Source organism: Balaenoptera borealis, assembly GCF_965194805.1.
Source record: "Balaenoptera borealis genome assembly, chromosome: 16".
Taxonomy (NCBI): Eukaryota; Metazoa; Chordata; class Mammalia; order Artiodactyla; family Balaenopteridae; genus Balaenoptera; species Balaenoptera borealis.
In genome coordinates, this window is record NC_138872.1 from 82730633 (window position 1) to 82758534 (window position 27902).

The 27902-nt window shown below is 44.9% G+C and overlaps 2 protein-coding genes across 2 annotated transcripts in view; one reads left to right on the forward strand and one right to left on the reverse strand.

The window, feature by feature from the left end:
* PDAP1 (PDGFA associated protein 1) overlaps nucleotides 1–1681 on the forward strand; it is a 30087-nt gene extending 28406 nt beyond the window's left edge. Inside the window, exon 6 of the mRNA XM_082360913.1 lies at nucleotides 239–1681. Within this exon, the coding sequence (XP_082217039.1) occupies nucleotides 239–267 (29 nt within the window). The 3' untranslated portion in view covers nucleotides 268–1681. The remainder of the gene's footprint in view (nucleotides 1–238) is intronic.
* On the reverse strand, nucleotides 1464–27899 carry ARPC1A (actin related protein 2/3 complex subunit 1A). The gene is made up of 10 exons (XM_082360906.1): nucleotides 27753–27899; nucleotides 23040–23132; nucleotides 21085–21189; nucleotides 14670–14892; nucleotides 11940–12047; nucleotides 9464–9676; nucleotides 7064–7139; nucleotides 6674–6867; nucleotides 3374–3464; nucleotides 1464–1854 (listed from the first exon to the last, which is right to left on the reverse strand). Exons 2-10 carry the CDS (start codon nucleotides 23101–23103, stop codon nucleotides 1816–1818), a joined length of 1113 nt encoding a protein of 370 aa, XP_082217032.1. The 5' UTR covers nucleotides 23104–23132; nucleotides 27753–27899; the 3' UTR covers nucleotides 1464–1815.
* Nucleotides 27900–27902: the final 3 nt, after the last annotated feature.

Here is a 27902-nt window from a genome sequence, read left to right on the forward strand (position 1 = left end):
GAAGGGGCCATGCCTAAGCAATTAATCTGGGTTCTAAGGCCAACCCCCATTTTCTCATATTCTGGAAAAAACTTTTTTTTTTGGTTAGCAGGAAAACCATACACCACTTCCCACCCTACCCCACTCTGCTATTAAGGGTCTCCGGGGCATAGTATGGGGCCAATGCCAAGCCTGAAGGCAAACCTCGGCTTTACTGAATAACAGCAACTGCTAACCCTTTACTACTCCCATTTTACAGGTGAAGACAGTGAGGCTCAGAGATGTTAACTATGTTGCTCAAGGCCACGCAGCTTGGCAGAACTATGACCTGACGCCAAAGCCTCCAATCAAAGGGCTTTGGCCACTGTCCCTCCAAATCGGTGGCGGCTGTGGACCGAGGCCTGGTCAGTCTCACAAGCAGGGCGAGATGAGAAGCGACCTTCCACCATCTCAGACCCCAGCACTGCGGGTTTCTGGCTGCCACGACAGGGATGGGCCTTCTTCCATGGATGTGAGATGGCCCAAGTTAAAAAAAGAAAAAAGATGACTCTAGGCTTAAGTTCTTGGAGGCCAAGTTAGTAAATTTATTGTTTCTTTCACAGAATACATTGTTTCTCTAAAAACCTCTCGAATTGCTCCCAAGCCACTTGATTTAATGAAACTAAAAAGAAATTGGTAGTTAATTCCTGTTTCTTGGCCTGCTTTTGTCTATCCTCGTTCTGTCACGACAGCCTTGCTGATGCACTGGTACAAACACGTGTACACAAAGGAGCTCCTGCCATTGGCGGGGGGGCGGGGGGTGGTGGCGCAGGGAGGATGCCACAGCAAACGGGAAGAGGCAGGTGCCCAGGTGCTGGGATTCTCTCCTGGAGGGAAGTAATGCTTCCCATGGCTTAGCAAAAGGGCAAATTTACTCTTTTAAGAATACCACGATGTCCTTTGAGAAGCGCTATTACCAGCGTTGTCCTAACTACTAGAGTTGTGTTGGAATCACCGCTCCGCTTCTGGGCACACAGCCATGCTCTAGGCTACGCTGTATTCATTTATTTGCGCCTCTCAAGAGTCTCAGCCTTGAAATGTCAAACTTTGTGTCTAATTATGAAGATAACTTAGTTTGGGTACAATAATCTCTAAACCAAAATGACAACTTGTGCTTTTTCTCTCCCACTGCACACGCCCGCGCACACGCCCGCGCACACGCCCGCCACGGGCACCGGGCAGCGGCTCCCCGGCTGCTCAGTGGAGGCGGGTTCCTCTGCTGCCCGCACGCGAGCAGGGAACAGAGCGCCTCCTCTGCCGAGGTCCTGCACGGCTAAAGCATAGCATTCGAGAACCGGTTCTTTTGGGTAAAGGCTGTACAAGATGGCTCAGTATAAGAAACTAAGAATCTAAGGTTCTACCCTAAAAACTAACTAGTATAACAAAGAATTTACCCATCTTTTCCTACTAAAAATGCAAACGGTATAAGGAGACAAAACCAAAAACACATTCAGGATTTTTATTTAATTTTTTGGCGGACCATTTACATACCTCCCCCACCCCTTCCTTTAAGTTAGTGTGACAATTTTCCATAATAAACTACTTAAAGAGAAGCTTTGGTCAAGAATGGAATGAAACAGCAAAACAAAAAAACAAAAAACAAAACCCAAATCACTGCTGCTTTTAAAAAACCAACACTTTCACCAATTATCCTCAAACAAAACACGCAACAAGGTTCGCGCCATGTGTGTCTTCAGTGTTTCCTGGCGGCCGGCTCTCCTGCCCATCATGCGAATGGCGGAGCTGCCCAGCGCGGCCTGTCCGTCCTCATGCTGGATCTGGGAGGCTCGCTCAGCTTCACATTATCCGAAGGCCCTGGATAGAAGACTCTAAGGTCTGGAGAGCGGCAGGAAGAACACCGATGGTCAGTGGGGACCGGCCATCCTGGCGTTTTCCCCAAGGCACTACCCCACAGCCCCTCCTTCCTGGCTGAAACCCGCTCCCTCTGAGACGGGCTCCCGGACTCTGGCCTGCAGAGACTCTCCCGGCAGGGCTCCCCCTGCTGGCCCTTCCAGGCCCTGCGCCGCCTTGTCCCCACGGCCCCAGCCCACAGGCCCCGGGCACACGCCTGCTCCCAGGGCACGTATCTGCTTGTCATGTGTGTCACCAGGTGCCCTGATGGCAGGCACTCCCGTGTTCCTGTGGCCCCCATGCAGCCAGCCTGGTGCACAACGCCTAGCGGTGCTCAAAGGCGGATGGATCAGCGAGGAAAATGCGCTGGAACTTCCCAGCTCACTCGCAGAGGAGAAAGGACTTGGCCGCAGGGATCAAAGGATGAAGGGCGCAGCTACCTGCTCAGGTGGAGCTAATTACACAGGTGCGCGATACCCCAAAGCAGGTGAAGGTAACAAGGGTGAGGAGACACTTGTAGAGGCAGCAACATCAATCACGGAACCGCACAGGCAGTGGCAGAATTCTGTAAACGTTTAACTTCTGGGGGTTAAGTCCGCAGAGCTGCACACCGGAGCTGCTCTCTTATCCCCGCCCCTCCTCCCCACCTCCTTATCCCAACCCCGAAGCTGGAGGGTGCACAGGCCTCTGGGGTTTGTCCCTCATGGTCACAGCACCCCTCCACGCGGCCTCCTAAATCCCTCTAGTCCAGAACCTCCTGGCCACCCCCTGCCCCCCAGCACGGCTGGAGGCACATGCCCGCCCCCCGTTCACTCTGGCAGCCTCTGTCCAGAGTCCTGGCCACCCAGGCCACCTGCACGTCACAGCAGATGCCTTTCCACGTCGGTTCCGGGGCAGCCCCCAGCTGCCCGCAGGCAGGGCCCGCTCTGCTTCCGCAGTTCCCGTGGCGGGGCCTGAGTGCGGCGCCCGCCCCTCGAGCCGCTCGGCTGCTCCGCACGTGCTGCCGAGGCAGCTCGGGCAGTCCATGCAGCCCCCCAGTTCCTCCAGGCGAAAACAGAGGCGCTGGCTCCTCTCCCGGAGCTCCACCCGACCCCCACCCTCCTCCCTCTCCCACGACGAGCTCCCCGAGGGCTCCTTCACGTCCACGTCCTCAGTGCCGGCACCCGGCAGGCAGGCCGGGAGTGCTGATCCGATCAGCTGGTGTCAACCGTAAAAACATGTCTACAGAGTTCAGCTAGTCCGGGCCCAACCTGGGGCCCGCCACCAAAGCAGCCCCCAGCCCCCCTCAGTGACTCCGAGGACATCCAGAGTGTGGACCGCACCTCAGTGAGGAAGTGCGGCTCTCTCCTGCTAACAACTCCCAGGGCTTCAGGAGAACCCCAGCCGGTGCACTGCGCTCCTGACGTGCACTGCAGTTGACGGCTGGGTCCAAGAAATGAGGACCAGTCTTCTCATGGGAAGACTTCTAACACAAAGGAGATCTGTTCTGAAAGATAGACGATACCTTGAAATCCCAAATGGTCATGGCTCCATCGATGCCAGTTGTGCAAAATTTGCGACAATCTTGCTTGTCCACCTCGTAAATAGACACTTGACTGAAAAAAGGCAAAGACGAGAGAGACTGTAAGGCACGTGGTGGAAGTGGGCCCCAGCCTTCCTAGAAGGGTAACAGTGGTTTCAGGAAACAAACTGCCCATCAATTCCTTTGAAGTGTCCATAGATATTAGTCTGTAGCGATCTGACTCAGAAAATATTAAAATGTATTTTATTACCAGATGTCCAGAAAAGAAAAAGACTGGAAAGAGAGAAAAGTTAAGAATGTGCACTAATTAGAGGGGCGTGGAGAAGCAGGACAATTCAGGCCACACAGCGTGCACCCTGCGGAGCCAGGAGAGGCCACGACCACAGCTGTGACTGAAATGGACACCCTGCTTAAAAAAAATACTAGAGGCATCATGAAGCATGACTGAAATCCAACTGGCTCCAAACCAAAACTCCCAAATTACCCTCTAGGACAATGAGGGCATATGAGTCAAAAGCTCTCCTTACATTTGAAATTAATCATTATTAATATTAGCAACATTCAGACACACCACAGAATTCCAACCAAGCTCAGCAGAGGAGATTGATGAAACAACTTGGCTTAGCCTGATTATCTGAAAAACTTTCAAGAAAACCAATTCCACAGCTCAGACAATATTTGTCTTTCTCCCTGAAATGCCTAGAACATTCCCTCTGGGGAAGGGGATGGCACACACCACCTATTTCTGCACAGCCTATGGGCTACAGAATAGCCTTTACAATTTTAAGTGCTTAGAAAAAAATTAAAAGGCTATTATTTCATGACATGAAAATTATGCGAAATTCACATTTCAGTGTCTATTAAGTTTTATTTTTTTATTTTTAAATAAATTTTAAAATTAATTAATTAACTAATTTTTGGCTGCGTTGGGTCTTTGTTGCTGCCCGCGTGGGCTTTCTCTAGTTGTGGCGAGCGGGGGCTACTTCTTCGTTGCAGTGCGTGCGTTTCTCACTGCGGTGGCTTCCCTTGTTGCGGAGCACAGGCTCTAGGCACACAGGCTTCAGTAGTTGTGGCTGGCGAGCTCTAGAGCACAGGCTCAGTAGTTGTGGCGCATGGGCTTAACTGCACTGCGGAATGTGGGATCTTCCTGGATCAGGGCTTGAACCCGTGTCCCTTGCATTGGCAGGCGGATTCTTAACCACTGTGCTACCAAGGAAGTCCCTATAAAGTTTTACTGAAATACATCCATGCATATTTATCTCTGTACTGTCCATGGCAGCCTGCAGGCCACATGGCAGAGCTGTAGTAGTTGTCTACTACAGTCTATGGAGATCGTGTAGTCCTCGGAGCCTAAAATTTACTCTCTGGTTCCTTATACAAGAAGTGTGCTGGGCTTCCCTGGTGGCGCAGTGGTTGAGAGTCTGCCTGCCAATGCAGGGGACACGGGTTCGGGCCCTGGTCTGGGAAGATCCCACATGCCACGGAGCGACTAGGCCCATGAGCCACAGCTGCTGAGCCTGCGCGTCTGGAGCCTGTGCTCCGCAACAAGAGAGGCCGTGATAGTGAGAGGCCCACGCACCGTGATGAAGAGTGGCCCCCACTTGCCGCGACTAGAGGAAGCCCTCGCACAGAAACGAAGACCCAACACAGCCATAAATAAATAAAGAAATAAAGAAAGAAAGAAAGAAAGAAAGAAAGAAAGAAAGAAGTGTGCTGACCCTGCTCTAGGGTAAAGAGGCCTTAACATCTGCAAATAAAAGCAGTCACGCCAATCTGCAAGGGTCTTTTTATTTTTAACCTCAAAGTCTCAAAAAGGCAACGAGAGCTGTCTCTTTACAGATACACAGTCTGCAGAGAAGCTTAAGAGAACCTCACAGAAAATAATTTTGAAAATCATTTAAGACAGAGAAACTTGAAAAGTGTGGAGAAAAGTTCTGCTATGCCTTCAAATGACTACTTTTCAATAGAGCACAGATATTTCCAGCCTGTTTTAAGCCCAGTGGCCCTTTCCGCTGAACATGACAACCTGCAGTTAGAAATTCTCTTGAAGAGGGACTTCCCTGGTGGTCCAGTGGCTAAGACTCTGAGTTCCCAATGCAGGGGGCCCAGGTTTGACCCCTAGTCAGGGAACTAGATCCCACATACTGCAACTAAGAGTTTGCATGCCACAACTAAGGCCCAGCGCAGCCAAGTAAATAATAAAAAAAAGAAAGTAATACGAATCTTATTAAAAAAAAAAAAAAAAGAAATTCTCTCAAAGAGAAAGTCTAGAGGTTTCCATTATTCTTCCCATGTTCATCACCCACATTAAAGTCTCTCAACACAAAAGGTCTAGTCAAAGAATACAGTGCAGGGCTTCCCTGGTGGCTCAGTGGTTAAGAATCTGCCTGCCAATGCAGGGGACACGGGTTCGAGCCCTGGTCCGGGAAGATCCCACATGCCGCGGAGCAACTAAGCCCGTGTGCCACAACTACTGAGCCTGCGCTCTAGAGCCCATGCTCCACAAGAGAAGCCACCGCAATGAGAAGCCAGCACACTGCGATGAAGAGTAGCCCCTGCTCACCACATCTAGAGAGCGCCTGCACACAGCAATGAAGACCCAACACAGCCAAAAATAAATTAAAAAAAAAAAAAAAAAAAAGAACATAGTGCATTTCTCCTCTAGATTAAAAAAAAAAACAACCAAGCTTTCTGGACACGACACAATTCTACTGTCTTATTTAACCACAGACACCTGATGAAAAATAAGTCAAGGAGTTTTTTAGCTTTGTCATAATGATGCTGAAAAATCTGTCTAAGTAAACGATCTTCTTACTTGTACACCTTACTTGAAATCCATGGTTGAAGTGACAGCTACCTTTCAAACAGGATATGACTGTCAGGTGCTCACTATTAGAGGAACACGACATTCAGGAAGGTCTCCTTTTGTCCTCAGTCAAGTTTCTGAGAAAGCAAGACCCAGAAGAGGCTGCCTGACAGGCCGCGCCAGCTCACAGGACCGCAGCAGGGCCTGAGCTCCGCACGCGGGACACCCAGACCGTCTATGCCCTGAAGGACGTAATGACTACGTGGGGGCGGCTCGCTCTCTGTGACGAGTTGGAAGTAAGAGCCTGCAGCCGGGAAGTTACAGACCCCTCGCCGCCCCCGTTCCTGAACGGATGTCTGGGTCCGCAGGACACAGAACATCACAAGGACCCGTCAGGGAACGAAGAGGGGAGAAGGGCAGCCCGGTCACCTAACCCTTCTGCACGGCCGTCAGGCCGGGGGCCGGGCGGCACCTACGTGATGCTGTTCTGGTGCAGCGTCTCCAGGGCCGTGTTGCGGTCCTCGGTCGTGGCCCGCTTGTCCATGTTGCGGAAGCGCTCCATGGCCGACATGTTGCGCTGGATGCTCTGTTTCGGGATGTCTAGCTTGGAGACGAAGGTCAAGCAGCCGCGGTCGTCGCAGCTAAAGAGCATGGGGCAGCAGTCATGGCCCTGAAACGAGGGATCGGTCAGGCCCTGCGGGGTGTGTGCCCAGCGAGCGCCCCAGCAGAGCGGCCCCACCACGGGAGCCTCTCGAGCTGCTTCCCCTACAAGGCTGCTGCCCCGGGCTCGTGCGCACAGCCACAGGGCACGCCCTGCTCCCGTTCTGGAGAGTAAGCACAGGCCCCGGGGCAAGAGAGATGCTTACAGCGGCCACGACGCTGTTCTCCGAGACGAAGCGCACACTCAGGAGGGGCAGGAACTCTGTCTTCAGAGTTGAGACCCTGAACACAAGAACAGTGTTAACCCGAGACGAAGCGGACCACGCAGCCTCTTCAGACACAGACGACAAAGGACCCGTTCTCATGGGGGCTTGGCAGGATGAACGAACACTCATGTTAAGAGGAGCCCCATGACCCAGGCCTCCAGGAATCTCCAGCATGAGCCAGCCCTGAGGTGACCCGCAGACGCGCAGGCCTCTGCCCCCTCTGGCTGTGCCCATCCCTCCTGCACCCCTGCTCACCACAAACTGCCCTACACTGCGGTCCCAGGAGCGCTGGTTCTCTGCCGCCTCGGCTCCCCCTGCCCCGTTACCCACATGCCCTTTCTGCTCCTCCTGCTTTTCCAAAGTCCACCCCGGTCTCTCAAACTCGACTTGAGTTTCATCACCCCCATGAACAGCCTTCTTGGACCACTTCAGCCTGCAGTGGCTGCTCCTCTCTCTGGCCTCCTAGAGTTGACTGTCACCGTCACGCAGGACTGAAGGCCTTTCTCTGCTCCCCTCTCCTCGCCTGTGCTCACGTGGGCTCCTAGAGGGTTGGGACCACAGACATTTATGGGAGTCTATTCTGTGCCCCACCAGGCACTGGGGCAGGAGCTACGGCCACCGATGAACACGACACAGTGTTGGCCAGCCAGGAGCTCACATGCGAATGGGCCGTGTGTGTGTGTGTGTGTGTGTGTGTGTGTGTGTACACACATATGCTTCATGGTCATCTGGCCGAGAGATTACACAGATACGGCAGCAATCATGCTGGTTGATGAAGTAGGATCATATGGCTCCATGTAAAAGATGATGCATTTTGAAACTGTGTCTCAGGAGACGCCCCTGCCCTATCCCCTTCAGTACGAATGGTATTGGATTAAAGTCCTAACACCTCATCTTAGGCTCTCCTGTGGCATACCTGGCTCTTACTACATGAAATACTCTAAGATGGAGAAGGGTAGCGGATGTAATCTGACTTGCAGGACCGGAGAAGCCAAATAATAAATCAATACGAAGGTAGACAAGAGCTTATAATATAAGCATATGCTAAGAGCTTATTATGCATTACAATAAACTGTACAGAAATCAAATAGCCATGACAAAACATTATTGACTGACAAAGAGCAAATTACTATACAAAATGTATACCGTAATCCCATTGGAGTTAAAAATGAAAAGATAGGGCTTCCCGGGTGGCGCAGTGGTTGAGAATCTGCCTGCCAATGCAGGGGACGCGGGTTCGAGCCCTGGTCCGGGAAGATCCCACATGCCGCGGAGCAACTAGGCCCGTGAGCCACAATTACTGAACCTGCGCGTCTGGAGCCTGTGTTCCGCAACAAGAGAGCCCGCGACAGTGAGAGGCCCGCGCACCGCGATGAAGAGTGGCCTCCACTTGCCACAACTAGAGAAAGCCCTCGCACAGAAATGAAGACCCAACACAGCCATAAATAAAAAAAAAAAAAAAAAGAAAAGAAAAGATATATGTGTCTATATATACAGAAATCTTCTGGAAGGCTTCATAATTTAGATTGGGGGGGTGTTTAAAAAATTTAAAAAAAAAATTCACCCCAATCAGTAAAATACATATTCTTTCTGAAATGTCACTTTGTTGTCAGTGTGGGGCAGGGGGAGTCAGATGTGACTGCTTCCCTGCATGGGGGACAAGTCAGGAAACCCTTACAGGTGGGTTACCTTTAGCTGCCAGCGGAAAGGATTCACCAGGACAGAACCAAGATTCACAAGCGGAAAGGACTGCCGTCACACTCTCTGCCCCTCTAGACACGATAAGCAGACACAAACTGAAGTGTGATGAGACACACGCTGCTCTCCTCAGGGCCGAGCAGGCACCTCCCCACAGCGAGTCTCTGCGATTCGGGCTCCCCCAGCGCACACACCATGGGGACTGGTTCCCAGGGTGTCAAGTGTCACTGCATGAAGGCCCACATGAATGGAGCACTGTCCACTGACTACACAGAGTAAGAACACATCTCCCATTTCATCTAAGGCTGCTGGATGCCATTTACATGTTGTGAGGAATTCACAGGAACAGACTAAACTGCCATCTGAAGGAACTCTTACCAGGAGCAAACCAGGAGACTCCTCTGGAGGAATCACAATCAGCACTTCCATTAAGAAGTGTTTCTGGAAGTGAGACCTAAGTCTTCAAAATTTCCCCAAATGGACAATCTAAATGTGTGAAGATAACTTTAAAGGCTGCCTTGCAGCCTGGTTCGGATTTTTATGCTAGTGCCCTGCACTTATACCCAGGGAAGGGCAGCCTCAGGCCAGTTGCTGAGATCCCACCCCACTCCTCTCTAAGTCCAGACGAAGGCAGATACTCACTGCACACTTTTTGAGGCATCGGCAACGGACACGGTGCTGTCGTGGCTGACCCAGGCCAGGCGGCTCCCGCTGGCGGAGAAGCTGACCCCGTGCACCCAGCCGCCAGTGCCACTGCCACCAAACTCTGACATCAGCTGACCAAAAGGCATCTTGCTGCCCCAGGGTGTACTGGCTGGCTTCTCATCCACTTCTTTAATGTAGGCAGAAAACACTCTGTGGTTTAAGGGCAGGAAGAGAAGGAAAGAGTAAATGAAAATATCTGTATATAGAAACAGGCCACAGGCAGCTGCTGTAAGGTGTCCCAAAATGAAAAGATACTGACTCATCAAAAGCAAAACCTGAAGACAGACAAGTTCAGATACACAAACCTCTTAAGATACAGAAGGGTTCTAAGGGCTGCCTACAGGTCAATTCAAGTTTGGCCTACGTCGCGTCAGGCACTACTCTCGGGGCGTAGCTCTAGAAGTGATGGACACAAAAGCCCTTCCCTCCCGGCGTGCATCCAGAGGAGGACCTTGCTGTCCTGCCCCTCCCCGCTCCCTGGCCCATGGCAGACTCTGCTAACGAGCACAGCATACTTTCGTGTCTGCTTCACCATCATTCTTAACGCAGCAGTCCAGAGCCCACACAGTCAAATGGTAAGAGAGAGGAAACTATTTGCCACTCTGCAATAAACCACTGGCATTAACTCATTTAAAGAAAGAGAGGGAGGGACTTCCCTGGTGGCACAGTGGCTAAGACTCCATGCTCCCAATGCAGGGGGCCTGGGTTTGATCCCTGGTCAGGGAACTAGATCCCACATGCTGCAACTAAGGAGCCCGCCTGCTGCAACTAAGACCTGGCAAAATGAAAGAAGAAAAGAAGGAAAGAAAGAAAGAAGGAAGGAAAGAAAGATAGGAAAGAAGGAAGGGAGGAAGGAAAGAAAAGAAAGGAAGGAAAGATAGGAGGAAAGAGACATCCAAAGAGAAAGTCAAGGGAGGCCAGCGAGAGTGGGCAGGCTCTCCCAAGTGTCGCCCTCAGGCCCACTGTCCAGCCTCTGTGGCAGGTCTAGTCTGGGATGAAGGCGGGTCCTTTACAGCCTGGGGTCATCAGTCTCTTTCTCTAATTCCATGAAGCTGTGTGTGAGGATGTTCTGACCCAGAGTTGGGAAGCAGAAGGGCTAGAGAACAGCTGGGGATCTGCCCTCCAATGCTATTTCTTTATACTGCTTCTCTTCAAAAACTTCTGAAACTTAAAGACTCCCAAAGCGATCTGGGATATTTTCCCCCTAAAACAATAATAGCGGCAGCAGCAGCTCTGGAAGAGGCAGGACAGTGGAGAGGCGAAGGAAGCCTCGAATTATCTGTAAGTTAGATGATGTGACCTCAGAATCTCTGTGCTTTAAATCTGCATCACGACGGCTACTGCTTTAGTCATCAGAAGCCAGGAAAGAACTGTGCTGCCAACTTGAGAGCTGGAACAGAAAAGACCCTGACCCACAGGACCACAGGTCAAAGCCAAGTTTACTTCTGGAAATTAATATTAACAAAAGAATTGTAAGCTATTTGTACAAGCAGATTTTTAGACACAGCCTGACAATCCAGGTGGTATGGTTAAGTTCCATCTTCTAAGGGAGCTGGAATGACTCTGGGTAACACATCACAAACAACAAAATTCCTGAATATGAAAAAATCTTTACTGTTAACACTGGTTCTCAAGTAGAAGAGCCAATATTCTTCCAAAAAGTACCTTGACACTATTGTACTCCCATCCCATAGCCAAATTCCCACATATATCCTTTAAAAAAAACCCCAAACCAAAAACCCCGTGAGGATTCTTGGATATAAATCACTAGCCAGGTTTTCTGGAATTTCTCCACATAGCTTACCAAAGAATGCTGCACCCCACCTCCCAACCCACCACATGAAGCAACATTTGCTTTTCTTCTGGCTAAGGCCAGGGTGGGGAGGAGGGAGCCTTCTTGATAAAGAACAGCTTTAGAAAGCAATTACACTGTATGACCCTTAAAGCTCTCAGCAAAGTGGCTGTGTTTCTTCTAGTCTCACGCTAACGACAAATAAAGAGCTTTAGCTGAAAAGCAACCGCACAGTAACAGCTCAGCAGTGCCCTGTTCAGCTCCGTTTTGTTGATCTTGGTTTCACTCTGGAATTTGCCCAGTGTGCTGCCTGGGTTATGAAATGAGAAATAACACCGTGGGAGCGGGGGACCCTGTACCTGGATGTTCTGCCTGAGGAAACTTCCTGGCTCCACCCTTGCATCCCTCCGCCTGCCCCTCCTGGTCCACTGCTTTCTATTGATACCTCCTGATTTCCGCACTTGCTGTAGCTCCTTTTCTAGATCACAAGCTCCTTTCATCTCTGGGACCCTCGTGGGGCCTAGCACAGTACCTTACAAAGAAAAGGAACCTCAAAAATACTTGCTGAAAGATGAAAAACGAAGAGCTCAAGGCCGTCTATCAATCCTCACTCGTTCCCACCTGCATTTGAAATCACAGGATCCTGCAGCCAGCAAGACGTTGTTGGGATGCCAATCCAAGCTGAGGACCGTGGAGCGAATGGGTTTTTTAATGTGCTTGCTTACCCACCTACAAAAGGAGAAAACCCATCTTAGTTTATCCACGCATCAAGCAACCGTCCCCAAATGACCTACAAATGTGTGTCAGGAGAAAACACCTACACGTGGTTCTCACGTGGCCGCCGAGTGTTCTACCAGAGAGAAGGTGCGTTTCTAGAGGAAGAGAGGAAGGGGAACCATATGTGGCCCCTTGGCTCTCCTGCCTTTCAGGCTTTGATGTTTTCATCAGAGCAGCCAGTTCGGAACTTTCCCGGCTACCAGGGGATCCTCATCATTAAGTATATTTATGGATTAACTCTCATACCGTCTCCCATGGACTTTCAAATTATGTGTGACTCTAACCTTTGAGATAAAAACTGAGGTTTGAAATCACTTGAATTTTTTTTTTTTTTATAAATTTATTTATTTTTGGCTGCATTGGGTCTTCGTTGCTGTGTGCGGGCTTTCTCTAGTGCTGGCGAGCGGGGGCTACTCTTTGTTGCGGTGCGCAGGCTTCTCATTGCGGTGGCTTCTCTTGTTGTGGAGCACGGGCTCTAGTACTTGCAGCGTGTGGGCTCAGTAGTTGTGGTGCACGGGCTTAGTTGCTCCGCGTCATGTGGGATCTTCCCGGACCAGGGCTCGAACCCGTGTCCCCTGCACTGGCAGGTGGATTCTTAAGCACTGCACCACCAGGGAATCTGCTGAATTTTTATTACAAATATTCAGTGATTTGTTCCTTTGTTTTGGTTTAAGTTTGGGTTGTAAAATAGTTTAATTTCCTTTCTAAGTCTCCGTGAAACTGCAAATTCTTTATTTTTTCACAGAGAAATCAAGAAATTAGCAGAACCTCTTGCTGGTGATGGGCCTCTGACTAACTCTCTAGCTCCACTAAAACGTTTATTTATGTCTAAGATCAGTCATTATTCTGGCCTAATTCAATTTCTGTCCCTAAACTGCTGCTTAAAAACCAATCCTGTTCTACTGCTTAGGAGCTGAGAGACTTACTCTCGAGCAGAGCGCCCTTCCTTGAATGTTAAATCACTTTTCTATAGAATCTTTTTCGTAGGGGCTTTTCTGAAAAACAGACAACATTCTGACTTGTTTTATAACAGTTATTTTACCTTAAAGGCGTTTAGAGGTTGTTTTAAAGTACTCGCATCCTACAAATGAACTACAATGCCATAGCTGAGACATTCCCCTGAACATAACGGCTTGCTCAAGGGACAATACCTTGTACTACAGTAAAGCCCAATTTGCCTGAATCTGAGACTATTTTTCAGTGAATAAAAATGCGAAGTCACTGAGGTTGAAAGCTACCCAGGAAAAAAGCTGTTTCTAATCTATTTGTTACAGTGAGCCTTCTAAACAATTTCTTGCAGGCCAACATTTTGTTAGCTTTATTTTTACACATGCTTGCAAGCAAGAAAAACCGCAGGTCTTCAATTCATAATTCAATCTTGTTGCAAATTCACAGACTAGTTTCAAAGAATCAAAATTTCTGAGGTTTTACTAAATTACAAAGTGTAATGTGATAATCCCTTCCCTTCCTTGTTTCAGACAGTGACACATGAAGAGTAATGTGTATTCGGCTACTTTTAGTACAAGTACAAACACTGCCAGTTTCGCACTAAATGACAATTCCATGTTGAAGGGTATCTACCAGCCTTTCTGAACACGTGCCAGGTAGAGCAGAGTGGTTTCCTTATCAAAGTAAGCAGGAAGGAGTAGTTAAAATAACTTACTTAGCCATAAAATAAATCCCTGTATTTTGACTGGTTTACAGTATAAAGTAAGTACAACAGGCTGATTGTATTTCTGAGATTCTGGTCAAATTTTAAAGTTTAACAGTTTTTTTGTTTTTATTTTTAAAAGATTTATTGATTGATTGATTGATTGCTACGTTGGGTCTTCGTTTCTGTGCTAGGGCTTTCTCCAGTTGCGGCAAGCGGGGGCCACTCTTCATCACGGTGCGCAGGCCTCTCACTATCGTGGACTCTCTTATTGTGGAGCACAGGCTCCAGACGCGCAGGCTCAGTAGTTGTGGCTCACGGGCCCAGTTGCTCCGTGGCATGTGGGATCTTCCCAGACCAGGGCTCAAACCCGTGTCCCCTGCATTAGCAGGCAGATTCTCAACCACTGCGCCACCAGGGAAGCCCAAAGTTTAACAGTTTAAACAAGTAAAATATTATACCAGGACACAGATTTGGTATAAAACTTTACAGAAAGGAGAATACTGTTATCTGTAAGCCTCCTAGATACTTTAAGTCAATAGAGACAGGGAAAAAAACTTCCGTAGGGCACTGAGCATCTTTCAAGTTTATAATTTATATATCAGAGTAAGAAAACAGCAATTTAGACAGTACAGAGTGAGAAGAGTTGTAGCATCTTAAAGAACAAACAAGCCAGGAGATCAGAACATGGAAACCACAGGTCAACATTAATATGAGAAAGATGTGAGATTGGACTCATTGCACATAGAAGAAGGAAGAATGCTCAGAGAGAATGGAGAATTTCAAAGGAAAAAAAAAATCTCCCGATGAGGAAAAGCTGAAGTTACAGTTAAGCCTCCACCCAGTGCCTCAAGAAGTCACCGAGGACACAGCAGTCCAAACGTATGATTCTACAGAGAAATAAAAATACTCATGTTGCTCACCAGTCATTTTCGGACTCGAAGTAACAAACAGAAATGAGTCGAGCTCCGCTGCCCACAGCAAATTTGTTCTCCAGCGGGGACCACGTGACAAAAGTGGCTGCACGGTTAATCCTCAGGATCACCAGGGTCGGCTTCCAGACGCCGTCCTTCTGACTCCACACGTAGGCATTGCGGTCAGCCCCACAAGTGACGATGCGGTCACTCTTGGGAGCCCAGTCGATACCTGCAAGTTGAGACGTGGTGGCATCTGCTCTGCCTGGCCATCGACAACTGACACGGCACCAGCAGGAGGCCACCGGCGTGGCAGGGCTGGATGTGGGCTTGGGACCTTCCTCCCCAGCCCATCCTTCCCAGCCTATGGTCCTGGTCACCACCTCACACACAAAGGCAAGGATGTTTCTCTGCAAAGTTCCGTAACTCAGGATCCTCTGGAGGCCAGGCAGAACACAGCTGTTATAACTGCGGAGGTTACAAACCAAGTGGGGGCATTCTTAACACCCAGCCACATATCTTTAGAATATCTGATCTGAAGACCCTTTTCTTCCTTCTTTACTGGATTTTTTTTTTTGCTCTGAAAGTACCTTTATTCATTCAGTAACAGACCTTGGTCCATGATATTAACTGAAAGTCTGCTATATGACCTACAAATAAAACAACATATAGGGTAAACAATCATCAGTATAGAGAGGGGAAAATATAAATTGTGATTCTTCTGAAGGTCACTGTTTTTTAAACTAACCGAAATACCTTTTTTACATGATACAGGTTCTATGAAAGAGTCTTTGAGTATCTTTGCATCTAAACGAGGAAAAGACCTAAATATGTATCTGAATGTAAGATTTATTTTTCTTATTTGATCAGACTTTTACTTACTTGGTGCCTCTATGAAGGATCCCAAAGTCAAGGTCAGTTTGTTATATACCAAGAGTAAAATCTGCTATGATTCAGTCATTTTATAGTTACTGATGAGGTATTTTCTATAAGTATAACTTAACACTGAAGGTATAGAAATACTACTAATAAATTTTTATTATAGATATCTCTCTAAAAATAATTAACATTCTTAACATTTACATGAAAAAAGTAAGAATCAAAGTCTCCATTAGCCATAAATCACAGTGACTTTAGTAGTGTGAACAGTTTATGTTCATTCACCTACAGGAATAGTCAGCTCAATTATTCATACCAGTGAAGGGAAAAAGATGGGGAAGTGTATTCTCAGTGATGTGTATTTTTATTTCAAATCCATTCATTATAGGACAGCTTTGCAGCTCTATTAGATTTTTTTTTTCACACACACACACTGTATTTTATTTTTACAAGAGATAAATAGACTGACACCAAGCATTGTACATGGATGACCACAACAAAAGCAACAATGATTGCAATTACCAAACATGAAACACACTCATACTATGTCATAATATTGACATTCAGTCCAGTAATCCTCCACTGTAACAGCTCCTTTACTTTGCAGTGAAAATTGATTTGTATATTCTTTGCCTCTGAGTCCTTGTGGGATTTTTTTTTTTTTTAAATTCAGACAGAAAGTCACAAAAATTATACTCATCCTCATCAGTTCACTCAGTCCCATGTAATTAATTGTTTTTTTTCATCTTGATCTTTTGTTAGCACTTTTATGAGTTCATCAGTTTTTCATCAGAGTTCTGAAAAGCTCTATTAGATTTTAAATTTTATTTTTAACTACAAAAGCAAACCCACATATTATCACGAGGCAAACATCACAATGGGACATATGCAAAGTCAAAAAAGCCCTGCTTCCATTCTTCACACATATTCTTCCCGCAAAGGATACTAATATCATGGCAAACATTTTCTCCTGTTTTTTATAAATCAGCAGTGGTTATACATTATTTTAGAACACTGATCTTATCATAATAATTTCCCAAAACATCCCACTGTTGTACGTTTTGTTCCCAATCACTTATTAGAATAGATAAAACTGGAATAAACATTCAGGCACATACCTTCTTGCTCTGGTTAAAATTATCTCTTTATGATAAATTCTCATGAGTGTGATGCAAAATAGTTATTTTTATGACTGTCTTGTTTTCCTAACTTGATTACAAGCTTCCTGACAATACAAAGCGAGTCTCTGAATCTACTGTGGTGGGCAGACCCTGGAGTGGTCTCCGAGATTCCACCTCCTGGTGTTCATGACTCTGTGGGACACCCCTCCCTGTGGGTGTGGGCAGGACCCCTGACTCACTTCTAACCAGTGGAATGCTGGGAAGGTGAGATGGATGTGACTAGTGCACAAGATTACCTAAGAGCATGGCGCCCCTCTTGCTAGAGACTCTCAAGGTCTTTCTCTGTTACTCTCTGTTGAAGAAGCAAGCTGCCATGAATCTCTCAGCTGCACGGAAATGAATTCTACCACCATCAACCTGAAGGCGATTGGAAGTAGATCCCTCCCTGGTGGAGCCTCTGATGAGAACAGCCCTTCCGTGGCTGACACCTTGATTACGGCTTATGAGACCCTGAGCAGAGGTCCCAGAGAAGCCAAGCCCAGACTCTTGACGCACAAAAAACTGTGAGATAATAAGTGTGTTTTGGTTTAAGTTGCTAAGTGTGTAGTATTTGTGACATAGTGATAGAAGACTAACACATCCTCTAATATCCAGAATATTGCCTTGTAATGAGAAAACTCAGTGATTCTATGATGATTTTGACAATCTCAAATTTCACCCCATTCCAATATCACCACCACTTTAATTACACACGTATGTATTTTATAAGAATTCCTGAGGTGCTTTAAAAAAAAAAATCAGTAAATCCTTACTCTCTAAGAAAAATACAAGGAACTGCCTTCTGCTTCATTTTCTAGTTCTAAGTCTACTTCTGTGGCTACATCTTTCACTTGAATATAGAAGTTGTAAAACCATAGTCGTAGCCTCAACCTATTTTTAGATAACATTAGATTTTAACTCTTTTAAAACACACACTTGTTAAAAAGAGAGGGGGAAGGGCAAATATTCAATAAAGGCAAGTTCTCATCTCTTGCTAATTTAGCGTTGCATCTTTTTTTGTTTTCCTGCCACCAGAAGACTTTGAAGGAAAAGAAAAGGAATCTAACATCTATCCTGTCTTTCCTATACTAACTATATTTCAGGAAAACCAAATAGTAGATGAAGGTAAGCATCTCTTTTATGAATGTACTCCAGCTAACAGAGAAGAAATGATAGATTTAGAATATTATCATGTTGCAGCCACTATTAAATTAATGGCTATGGGCACTGATCATCAACAACTGCTAACATCACAGAAAGAAAGACAACCGGACATTATGTGCCTCCTTCATGAAAGAACCTGCTACCACCTACCTTCAACTAGCAATTCACAGGAAACACAGAGGACGAAGAAATATGTGAAACACCATGGGCTTGCAATCCGTAAAACCCAGGCTCTGGAAAACACTACAGGACAAACAACCTGATTTCTCAATTTTCTTAACAAATAAATTGCAAAGGAAAAGAAAGAAGGGAACCTATAAACTTAAGAGATAGATCAACTGATCACAACCATGTGTGTACCTTATTAGGATGCCAATTAAAACAGACTATTGTATTGGTTATTGTTGAAGAGTCCTTATCTTTTAGAGACACAAACTGAAATATGAAGTGATGCAATGTCTGGGATGTGCTTGAAAATAGTACAGGAAGAAGAACTGAGAGTGAGTTGAGAACAAGATTAGCTGTGAATTGATAATTGCTGAATCTGAGTCATGGGTATATAGGGGCTCATTACATTACTCTGCTTTTATATACTGTCTATTTGAAAGTGTCCACAGTAAAATGTTTTTTTTAAAAGGAGATGGTGATCAAGCATTTAACACAAAAGAATAAAGTCAGAGAAAAACACCAGAACTCTGATATCCCTTTGATGCATGCCATACTCTTTTTCTCTGTAGTACTGAGCAGACTTTTCTTCTAAAAAGCTTCAGAGGGTAATTTTCTTTTTCCGTAGTTACTATCTCTCTGAGAAATTATGTTTGATCCTTGGTCTCCTGCCACAGAGTTATATTTAGACTTTTCCAACAACAGTTTTTTCAGATCTAAAAAAAAATGTCATTTGAGCATTTGGACAGAAAACAGGCCCAAGTTCAAAGGATTCCAGAAGAGAAGCAGGGGGAGAAAAAGGACATAACTAACTATTTCACTTTTTTGGCTATTTCTTTGGTCTTTCATCTTGGCTCTTTCTCATTTGTAAGTATTTCCTAATGTTAAAATTCCAATTTAAAATGAGTGTTCTTATTTTTAGGCTGTAAGGCCACTGGCAAAGGGACTTAAAGAAAATAGGCCAAACCTCATAAAAATAAGGTCGTGGGAAAGCAACAGCAACAAAAATAGAAATGACGTCTTTGGTGCTGGTTTGGTAATATAGTTAGTCGGTTCCTGACTGGCATCACATACAAATCACTGGTAAAAGCAAGAAGGGATGGTCATAAGTTTTTGCTGGGGATACAATGTAAGGGGTGCAGAGGGTCAAAACATGCTATGTTTTTCTCTGATTGGGGGGAAGGATATATTTAAGCTAATCAGTATATTAGGGGATTAGAGGCAAAACTCAAGGGCCCCAATTAAAAAAAAAAAGAAAATTACCATCAGTCCCTGTGCTGCCCACTTAAGTGCAAAAATCATTGTGAGAAGGGAAACCCAAGACTGCGGTGAGAAATTTATAATTGAAAAGTTATGGAGAATAAGTTTTGATGTGCTTGGCCAATTGTTTAAAGCAGTTGAATCACTTAGTCAGAAAATAGGATAAAAAAGAAACTATGGTAGTAAGGGTCAAAGACCAAGAGTTCTCCCTGAATGCAGCAGTAAGTTAGTATGTTTTTTAAAAAAGTAGCCAGACATGATTTAACAACAAAGCAATACACTGTCTTGAAATCTGGTATCAAGATATGGTTTACTAAGTTCTGAAAACATTGTAAAAATTCTCCATTTTTTCTTCCTTCTCCTTTATTTCACACTTGCTTAATAAAACTCGACACTGCTCTCTCTGCTTGCTACCTTTACCCAACTATTCATTGATAGTTTTTGTCAAAGATGAAAGTTACTGTACACTTAGGAATCTGCCTCAGAGCTAATGCTTTAAGATCCAGTCTTCTACAAATTGACAAGAACAAGTTAAAAACTCAATGGAAGAATGGTTAGGAGTTATGAACAGTAAAGTCATGAAAATGAAAACCCAGGTGGCTAATAAACATCTGCTCAACCTTTCTATTAATCAGGGAAATGCAGCTTATAGAGTGACCAAAGATCACTCATCAGCCAGTCTGCTTCTATCAAGCATGTGTGGGGTGTGGGAAGATAAGCACTCCTATCAGGGCTGCTGGGATGAAGGCATCTGACAATGCCTGGCAAGGCTGAAGATGTTCGCACCCCTGTGGTACAGCAAGTCTCCCAGAGACATTCACACCTGAATGGAGATCTGCCCGGGGACGCTCAATTTAGCACTTCAATGTCACAGGGAAAAAGCGGAAGCAACTTAAATATCCTTCAGTGGAGGAAAGAGTAAATAGATGAGGTATGAAATGCTACCCAGCGGGTAAAAGGAATCAATTTGGTCTAGATACACCTACATACATAGAACTCAGAAACAATGTGGAATGCAAAAGTAAGCCACAGGAGATGCATGCTATGATGCCATTTATGCAGTATTTAAAAATTCTAGCCAACAGTACTAAAGACTGCTTACACACACTGACACACACACACACACATACATGTATGTGAAAGTATGAAAAAATGTATGAAAAAATGGACGGGGACAATGTCATACCAATTACAGTGTCTTCTGGGGGAGAGGAATAGGACTGGTGGTGAGAGGAGACTTTACCATTATCTGGAATAATACTTCTTATAATAATATACTTCTTATAATCAAATCTTTGTTTCCCAAGTTTTCTGGCACAGGAAAAAAGATAAATAGCTGCTAATTCTGGGTGGCAGGAATATGGGTGTTTGTTATATTACTCTTTGTCCTTTTCAATATTTTGGAATGTCTTCCTTGCCCTAAAAACAACATACAGGAAATTTTTGGAAGACACAGCGTTCCCTTAGGACTTGGGAACACAGCTTGGCTTGCGGTTGCACACAGCTGATGTGCTGTCTGGTTTTCGCTTTCATGTCTCATCTAATCTAAGCTCTCTAGTCCCCAGAGTAGGTTGTGTTTTCTGTAACACTAGGAGAGCGCTGCATACCAGCTGGGCTCAGAGACGCACTTAAAAACTGAGGTCACTATTATATATTTTCTCAAATTTTCTCAGGAAAAATCAGTAAATGCTGCACTAAGTACCGTGGCAGACTTCCTTTACTAGTCTATCTGTTTACACAGAAGCGTGCTAGACTTGGAAATGCCGTACTAAGCTCATGTGATCTCCCTTTTTTACCTGTGATGTGTCCGTTGTGCTCCTTGAGTTCATGAGCTTTCACCCACTGGCTCCCGTTCTTCTTATAGATGTGGACTTCGTGGTTATTGGGGCTAAGGGCAATCTCTGGAGAAAAAAGTCAATAGTTAACACCTGAACTCGAAATTGTCACAAAAAAAGGGATGTTACAGTTGGCATTTTAAAAACAGACTGAAGGAAGGAACAGGAAAGCAGTTTCAGAAAATGGTTCCCAATATTCGTCCTGAAGAATTCCTTTATTATTTTTTACCTCTACTTGGACCCCATATTTTAAAATGTTTTCTAGAAAAACTGAATTAAAAAATTCATTTTATTAGAAACATATACAACTGTCAATTAAAGTTCTAACCAGTAACAAATAAACAATATTACTATACTTAACTGATATAATTTTATTTATTTTATTTTGTTTTGGCCCAGCCGCTAGGCTTGAGGGATCTTAGTTCCCCGACCAGGGATCGAACCCAGGGCCCCGGCAGTGAAAGTGCTGAGTCCTAACCACTGAACCGCCAGGGAATTCCCTTAACTGATATAATTTTAGTCCACAGTAAATATATTTGACATTTTAGCTCGCCTGTACAACACTATTAATGACAAATATTTAATTTATGTTAGACTTTCTGAAATGCTAAAAATAGCTCATAGGCTTTCATTACTGCTATCATAGACCCAGGTTGGAACCACTAGGTTATAAAAACAAACAAACAAACAAACAAAAAAAAACCCCAACAACCCTTGATACTACTGATAAAATATATTGAAGTTTTTCTTTACAATAAAGCCAATATAAATCACAAAATAAAATTCTCAGGAGAACTCTCTTAGATCAATCTAAAATGTTAAGAATATACATATATGATGGATTTTTTTGAACTTATACTAGTATTTTTTCCTTTCTAGTTCATCCATTTTTTAAAAATAAATATCGATTTCTTAAAATTAAAGTCTATGACCCAAACTTTAGGTCAATCATTTAATAGTTCCCCCATCTATCATATCGCCCATTTATACATAATATCCAGAACAGGCAAATCCATGGAGACAGAAAGTAGATTAGTAGTTGCCTAGGGCTGGAAGTTTTGAGGAAAATTGGAAGTGAATGCTAATGGGCATAGAGTTTCTTTTTGGAGTGATGAAAATATTCTGAAACTAGACAGTGGTGATTGTTGCATAATTCTGTTTAATATACTAAACACCACTGAACTGTATACTTCAAAAGGGTGAATTTTATGACATGTGAATTATATTTTAATAAAGCTATTATTTTAGACAGTGAATAAATACCTAACTTTTAAAAATAACTCATGGGTATAATACTACACTTCTGTCTGTTTTTAGATTTTTTTTTTTTTTGCCTTCTCCTTGTCATATTACCTGCACTTTGCTTGCTGTACTACACCTACTTCTAAAAGTCTTCTCCATCCCTTTCTAGTTTGCTAGAGCTATAAAACTGGAAACTCAAGCTTATTGTGAATAACATAGTAAACACTAGCTAATACTGCTCTCAGTACGCCACTTGCAAACCATGTGTGTCTGTAACAGCTTATTTCTAGGTCTTAGTATTCTGACTAAATGCTGGGTCATGAGTGTTACTGTACAACCATCCCAGACATTGGGTTATTAGGGCAATGAAAGATGTCTCTGATATAAACTGTCCTCCAGGTGATACTGTAGAAAAAGAAGTGGACAAGGAGCCAGAAGGCCTGAGTGCTAATTACGGCTCTGACATTAACTTGGGTGTAACCACCGGAAAGTCCTTCCAACCCTCTCAGCCTCGATTTCTCTACCTGTAAACCAAAGGACTGACCTAGTTCTCTCTGAAGCTATATCTATGTCCTGTTCACATATGACATTGAAATATGTGATCCCTAAAAGTACCTACATCTAAAAGAATCAAAGGTACCAAAATAAAGGAGCAAAGTTAATAGCATACTTACGGGTACGATCCCTGTTCCAGGCATGACAGGTGATTGGCTCTAGTAAAAACTGATGCAGGGACATTATTCTTAGTGTTTTTAAAGGACAGAAAGCTGCAACAAGCAACAGAAAAAGCATTTAAAATGGCAGGCAACCCATATTTAAGTTGTCTGGGGATCCTGAAATGTTTGGGGATAAATAAAACAATTCTTCCATTGAAAAAGACCAATCTCAATGTCAAAACTTAATCATTTAAATACAATTAGCACTGTAACCACCAATGTATAGTTTATTCTGTCAAGGGTTATCAAGGGACTCTAAAACCATGAGTTTAGGACTGTTGGGGTACAAGATATTCACACGGTCTCAAATGATCATCCCACAGATTATTTATTAATTACAAACAGAAAAACATGCGTTTACAAGAAAAAAATCTGGCAGTCACCACCTTAACCAAGCAATCAATCTTAGTATCATAAGTAGTGGAACAATATAATCTGATGGGCCTCCTGACAGGAGACAAACTGAAGGGCACACCATCACTTATAAATAGTGACCACTTAATTCATTAGCCAGACCAGAATACTTTCAAGAGAGCATAAAGGGGCACTATTAATAATTATGCTGCAATGGGCTTCCCTGTTGGCGCAGTGGTTGAGAATCTGCCTGCCAATGCAGGGGACACGGGTTCGAGCCCTGGTCTGGGAGGATCCCACATGCCGCGGAGCAATTAAGCCCGTGAGCCACAACTACTGAGCCTGCGCGTCTGGAGCCTGTGCTCCGCAACAAGAGAGGCCGGGATAGTGAGAGGCCCGCACACCGCGATGAAGAGTGGCCCCCACTTGCCACAACTAGAGAAACCCCTCGCACAGAAACGAAGACCCAACACAGCCAAAAATAAATAAATAAATAAATAAATAAAGGAGTTCCTTTAAAAAAAAAAAAACAGGCCACAGGACTATGCTGGAGAAACCTGGTAATATGGCCAACCTACCTATGAAGTATTTATGCCAAACATATTGTATTTATGCTAAATCCAGTCAACATCTAGACCTAATTTCCAGTTTACTACAAGTCAACCTAGGGTGGAGACTGAAATGTGAGATAGGAATTCTGAAGCAAGAAGGAAATGAATGGAAAGGCCATCAGAAGGTTGTAAAGTGAACAATGAAAGTTCAGACAAAGCAGAAATCAATCTTAGTGGGAAGCAAAGGAAATGTCTCTGCTAATTGTTGTAAGGGAACCTAAGTTCAAAAAGAGATAAGTGTACCCTTAAATAAAACATCTGATATCTTGAACTGGCAGAGAAATATCAGTGTTTCACATTCTATTCTAAGAGTGAGGATATTTAGGTCATTAATTTTTTTTACAGGTACATGTTCTAGAAAGCAAATTGCAACTCACAAATAAAATCTCTAACTCGAAATAAAAAAAACTTTTAAATGAATTCAAATGAGACTGCTTAATTTGTTTGTCTATTTTTTTTTTTATATAAACCTCCAGAGCTCAGTGCATGATTCTTTTTCTCTGATATCATAGGCTTACCCATTACAAAAGGTTTTACTCAGTTACTAAAAATAACATGTGCCATAAACATCTGCTTAATTAAAAGCAATTTAGTTTATATGCCACATTTTAAAGGCTTATTTGTTAACTGAAACAAAATTGGTCTGCAATTTTGTTTAATAATTACATTAATTTACATTAATTTACATTAATACTTAATGTAAATTAATTTACATTAGTAATTTAATGTAAATATCTACATGCAATAAAAGCACACATTTCATATACAGTTAAAAAAGAAAAGGTGGACTACCCTGGTGGCACAGTGGTTAAGAATCCGCCTGCCAGTGCAGGGGACACGGGTTCCAGCCCTGGTCCGGGAAGATCCCACATGCCGCGGAGCAACTAAGCCCGTGCGCCACAACTACTGAGCCTGCGCTCTAGAGTCCGTGAGCCACAACTACTGAGCCCGCACACCACAACTACTGAAGCCCGCATGCCTAGAGCCTGGGCTCCACAACAAAGAGAAGCCACCGCAATAAGAACCCCGTGCACTGCAACGAAGAGTAGCCCCCACTCACCGCAACTAGAGAAAGCCCGCGCACAATAACAAAGACCCAACGCAGCCAAAAATAAATAAATAAATAAATTTTAAAAAATGTTCTCAACTTATAAAAAAAGAAAGGTGCAGACAAAGGCTTTCTCATTCTAAAACTCACAGTTATAAGCAATGCAGCAAAGCCTTCAAAAGAGGTAAACATTTACTCAATGGCATAATTATTTCTAAAATCGCGTTTCTAATTTTGTTATAGCATTCAAGTTCCATATTTGGACATACACTTACACTTAGACCTGTACTTCCTTCTATAATCATGTGGCTATTTTAAGTCTGTAGGCCAAGACAACACTCATGTTTGTCAGATTCATAAGACACCAGTAAACACAGCCTGTGTTCATTAAACTCAGTGAAAGCAGGATAATGACAACTTGAATTTTGTACAAAGAAAAAGAAACCTTCTGTCGTAGGGTGATAATTATAATTTCTAAACTGTGATTCATATTTAAGTGAAATCTGATAAACTTTGTCTTAACGAGGGTAGAGAGAAGAAAAAGGATGAGACAAAAAGGTGCTGCATTAAATTTAACAAACTTCTACTGATGAACTTTTAATGTCCAGCACAGAGAGAGAGAAAGAACAATTTATAGGACAGTATGATTCCAGGGACCCCCTCCACCCCCCAACTCCTTTCTTTACCTATCACTTGAGTCATCCTGCTATTTGGGCTGTGGAGCCAAGAGGACCTGGGTTTGAATCCTGGCTTTGACACACAGTAGCTAGGAAATCCTGGGCAGGTCACTCAATATCTCTAAAACTCATTTTTCTCCATCTGTAAAATGGACATAGAACTGACATCCCAAGGCCAGTGGTAGCAGGATTAAATAATACGTGAAGGCATGTAGTTCAAAGCCTAGCCTAAAACAGATGCTCGGTTAGTTCCCTTTCTTCCTCTGACCCAAGGCTTTTGAACCATCCCTAGAAATACACCAGTAAGTACTTAAGTACTTACACCAGTAAGTACCCTCTGAACTTGGAAACACCTACCTAGGCTTTAAATTCCCGGCCCTGGAGCTTTAAAGTATTCGTACAGTGGGAATTTCAGTTCCCTGCTTGGGGTCAGTTTTCGAGACTGTGATTCATCCAGTTTCTAATTGCTCTCAATACCCAACCCAGCAATACCACCAGGTGCTCTGACAAGGTCACCACACCCTCCCCAGCGTTCAGAGACAGGTTCCAACTCCAGGCACCAGCCTCACCAGCAGACCAAACTTCCTTAGGCAGAACCTGTTTCCGCACAGGATTAGTTACCTAGATCTGATACTCTCCCCCAGCAGGAGATTTAATTTTCCAAGAATGATCCCCTCCTTTAATTGTGGTAAGTAGATGAATTAACCTCTGAAGGCCTCCCAATAGGTTGTGTAGGAAGCAGCCACTTACACCTACTCCCTCACACGACAAAAACAGCCTCCTGAATGATACCTTCTCCTTTTCTTTTCTTTTCTTTTTTTTTTTAAGATACCTGAAAAACCCAGGGCCTCCAGGAAACCAAAAGGTTAGATTTAAAAACTGATAAAAGAGGGCAGAACTAGGATAATTTAGGTAATTTCAGCAATGAGTTGAAATAGATAAAAGTAGGTCAGCATTTCCTTCCGGTTCCAAAGCCCCAGAAATGAGAACAGATGGCTTTATAATTAACGATTCTAAACTACAATTTATTAAGTGCCTGCCATGTGCCCAGCAGTGTAGTAAGTACCAGGTTGGGGCCAGAAACATAAATAAATCTGACACTTTCCTGGTCCTCAAATCTGGGGGGAGAAGGGTAGACGAGGAAGGGGAGATAGAGACACAGACAGAGAATGCCGAGAAGCAGGAATAACAGCTAACATTTATTGAGCACCTACTTTGGGCCAGGAACTATCCTAAGCAATTTATGCAAATAAACTCACTGGAGCCTCAGAAACCCCCTGAGGATCTTATTACTGCAGATGAGAAAACGGGGACTCGGAGAAGCAATCTTCCCAGGGTCATCCAAGCAATGGTGGCGCCGGGATGGCAATCTGGGCAGCCCGACCGGAGGGGTGTGGTGGGAAAGGCGCTACAAAAGGGTTCCACGGAGCGACGAGGTATAACTCTGACTTAGGGGAAGGCGGCACCCAAGCGGGGGGATTCTTAAAGAACTCGGGGTAAGGTTCTTCTCGAGCTCGGGAAGGTCCCCCAACAGCTGAAGGATGGAAGGCGGCCCTAGACAGGAGCCAAACATTCCAGGGGCGCCTACGGCGCGCAGGGACCCTATTCTAGACGCTGAAGAAAGGAATGAACGGTGCCTCGTGACGCTCGACTTGGGGAAGATGATCCCATTCACCACAATATTAGAGACTGGGATAAATGCCCACAATGGAAGCGCAGGAGAAGCAGCCTTTAATTCTGGCATCGGAGGAGGCTTGGAGCTCGAAAATCGTGATAATGGGATCTGGACGTGTGGGGACCCCAGGGCTCGGCGGGCCCCTCAGAGAACGCGGTTTCCCCGCCCCCTCCCCCGGCCCGCCCCTCAGCCTCAGGGCCCCACGGCCTAAGCCCCCGCCTCACCGCCCCCGCGGGTTCAGATCCGGGACGAGGCCGGCCCAGGGGAGGCCGGCAAGGCCAGAAACTCGCCCCTGCTGCGCCTTACCTGGGGGTCGGGACCGTCCGAACGGGCTCGGAGCGTTGAATTCGCGGACTCTGGTCAGTCGACGCGAACAGGCTCCGGCGGGCGCGGGCGGAGGACCGAGGCCCTGAGGGAGCGGCTGACAGATCCCGGAAGTGGCCACGGCGCCTGCGC

What these genes read in the sequence shown, in the direction of transcription:
- ARPC1A (XM_082360906.1), bottom strand. Translation starts at nt 23,103, where the DNA reads ATGTCCCTGCATCAGTTTTTACTAGAGCCAATCACCTGTCATGCCTGG. An exon ending in AGAACAGCGTCGTGGCCGCT is followed by an intron (nt 6,868 to 7,063) that starts GTAAGCATCTCT and finishes CCCTCGTTTCAG; the next exon opens with GGCCATGACTGCTGCCCCAT. An exon ending in CTGCACCAGAACAGCATCAC is followed by an intron (nt 3,465 to 6,673) that starts GTAGGTGCCGCC and finishes GCCTTTTTTCAG; the next exon opens with TCAAGTGTCTATTTACGAGG.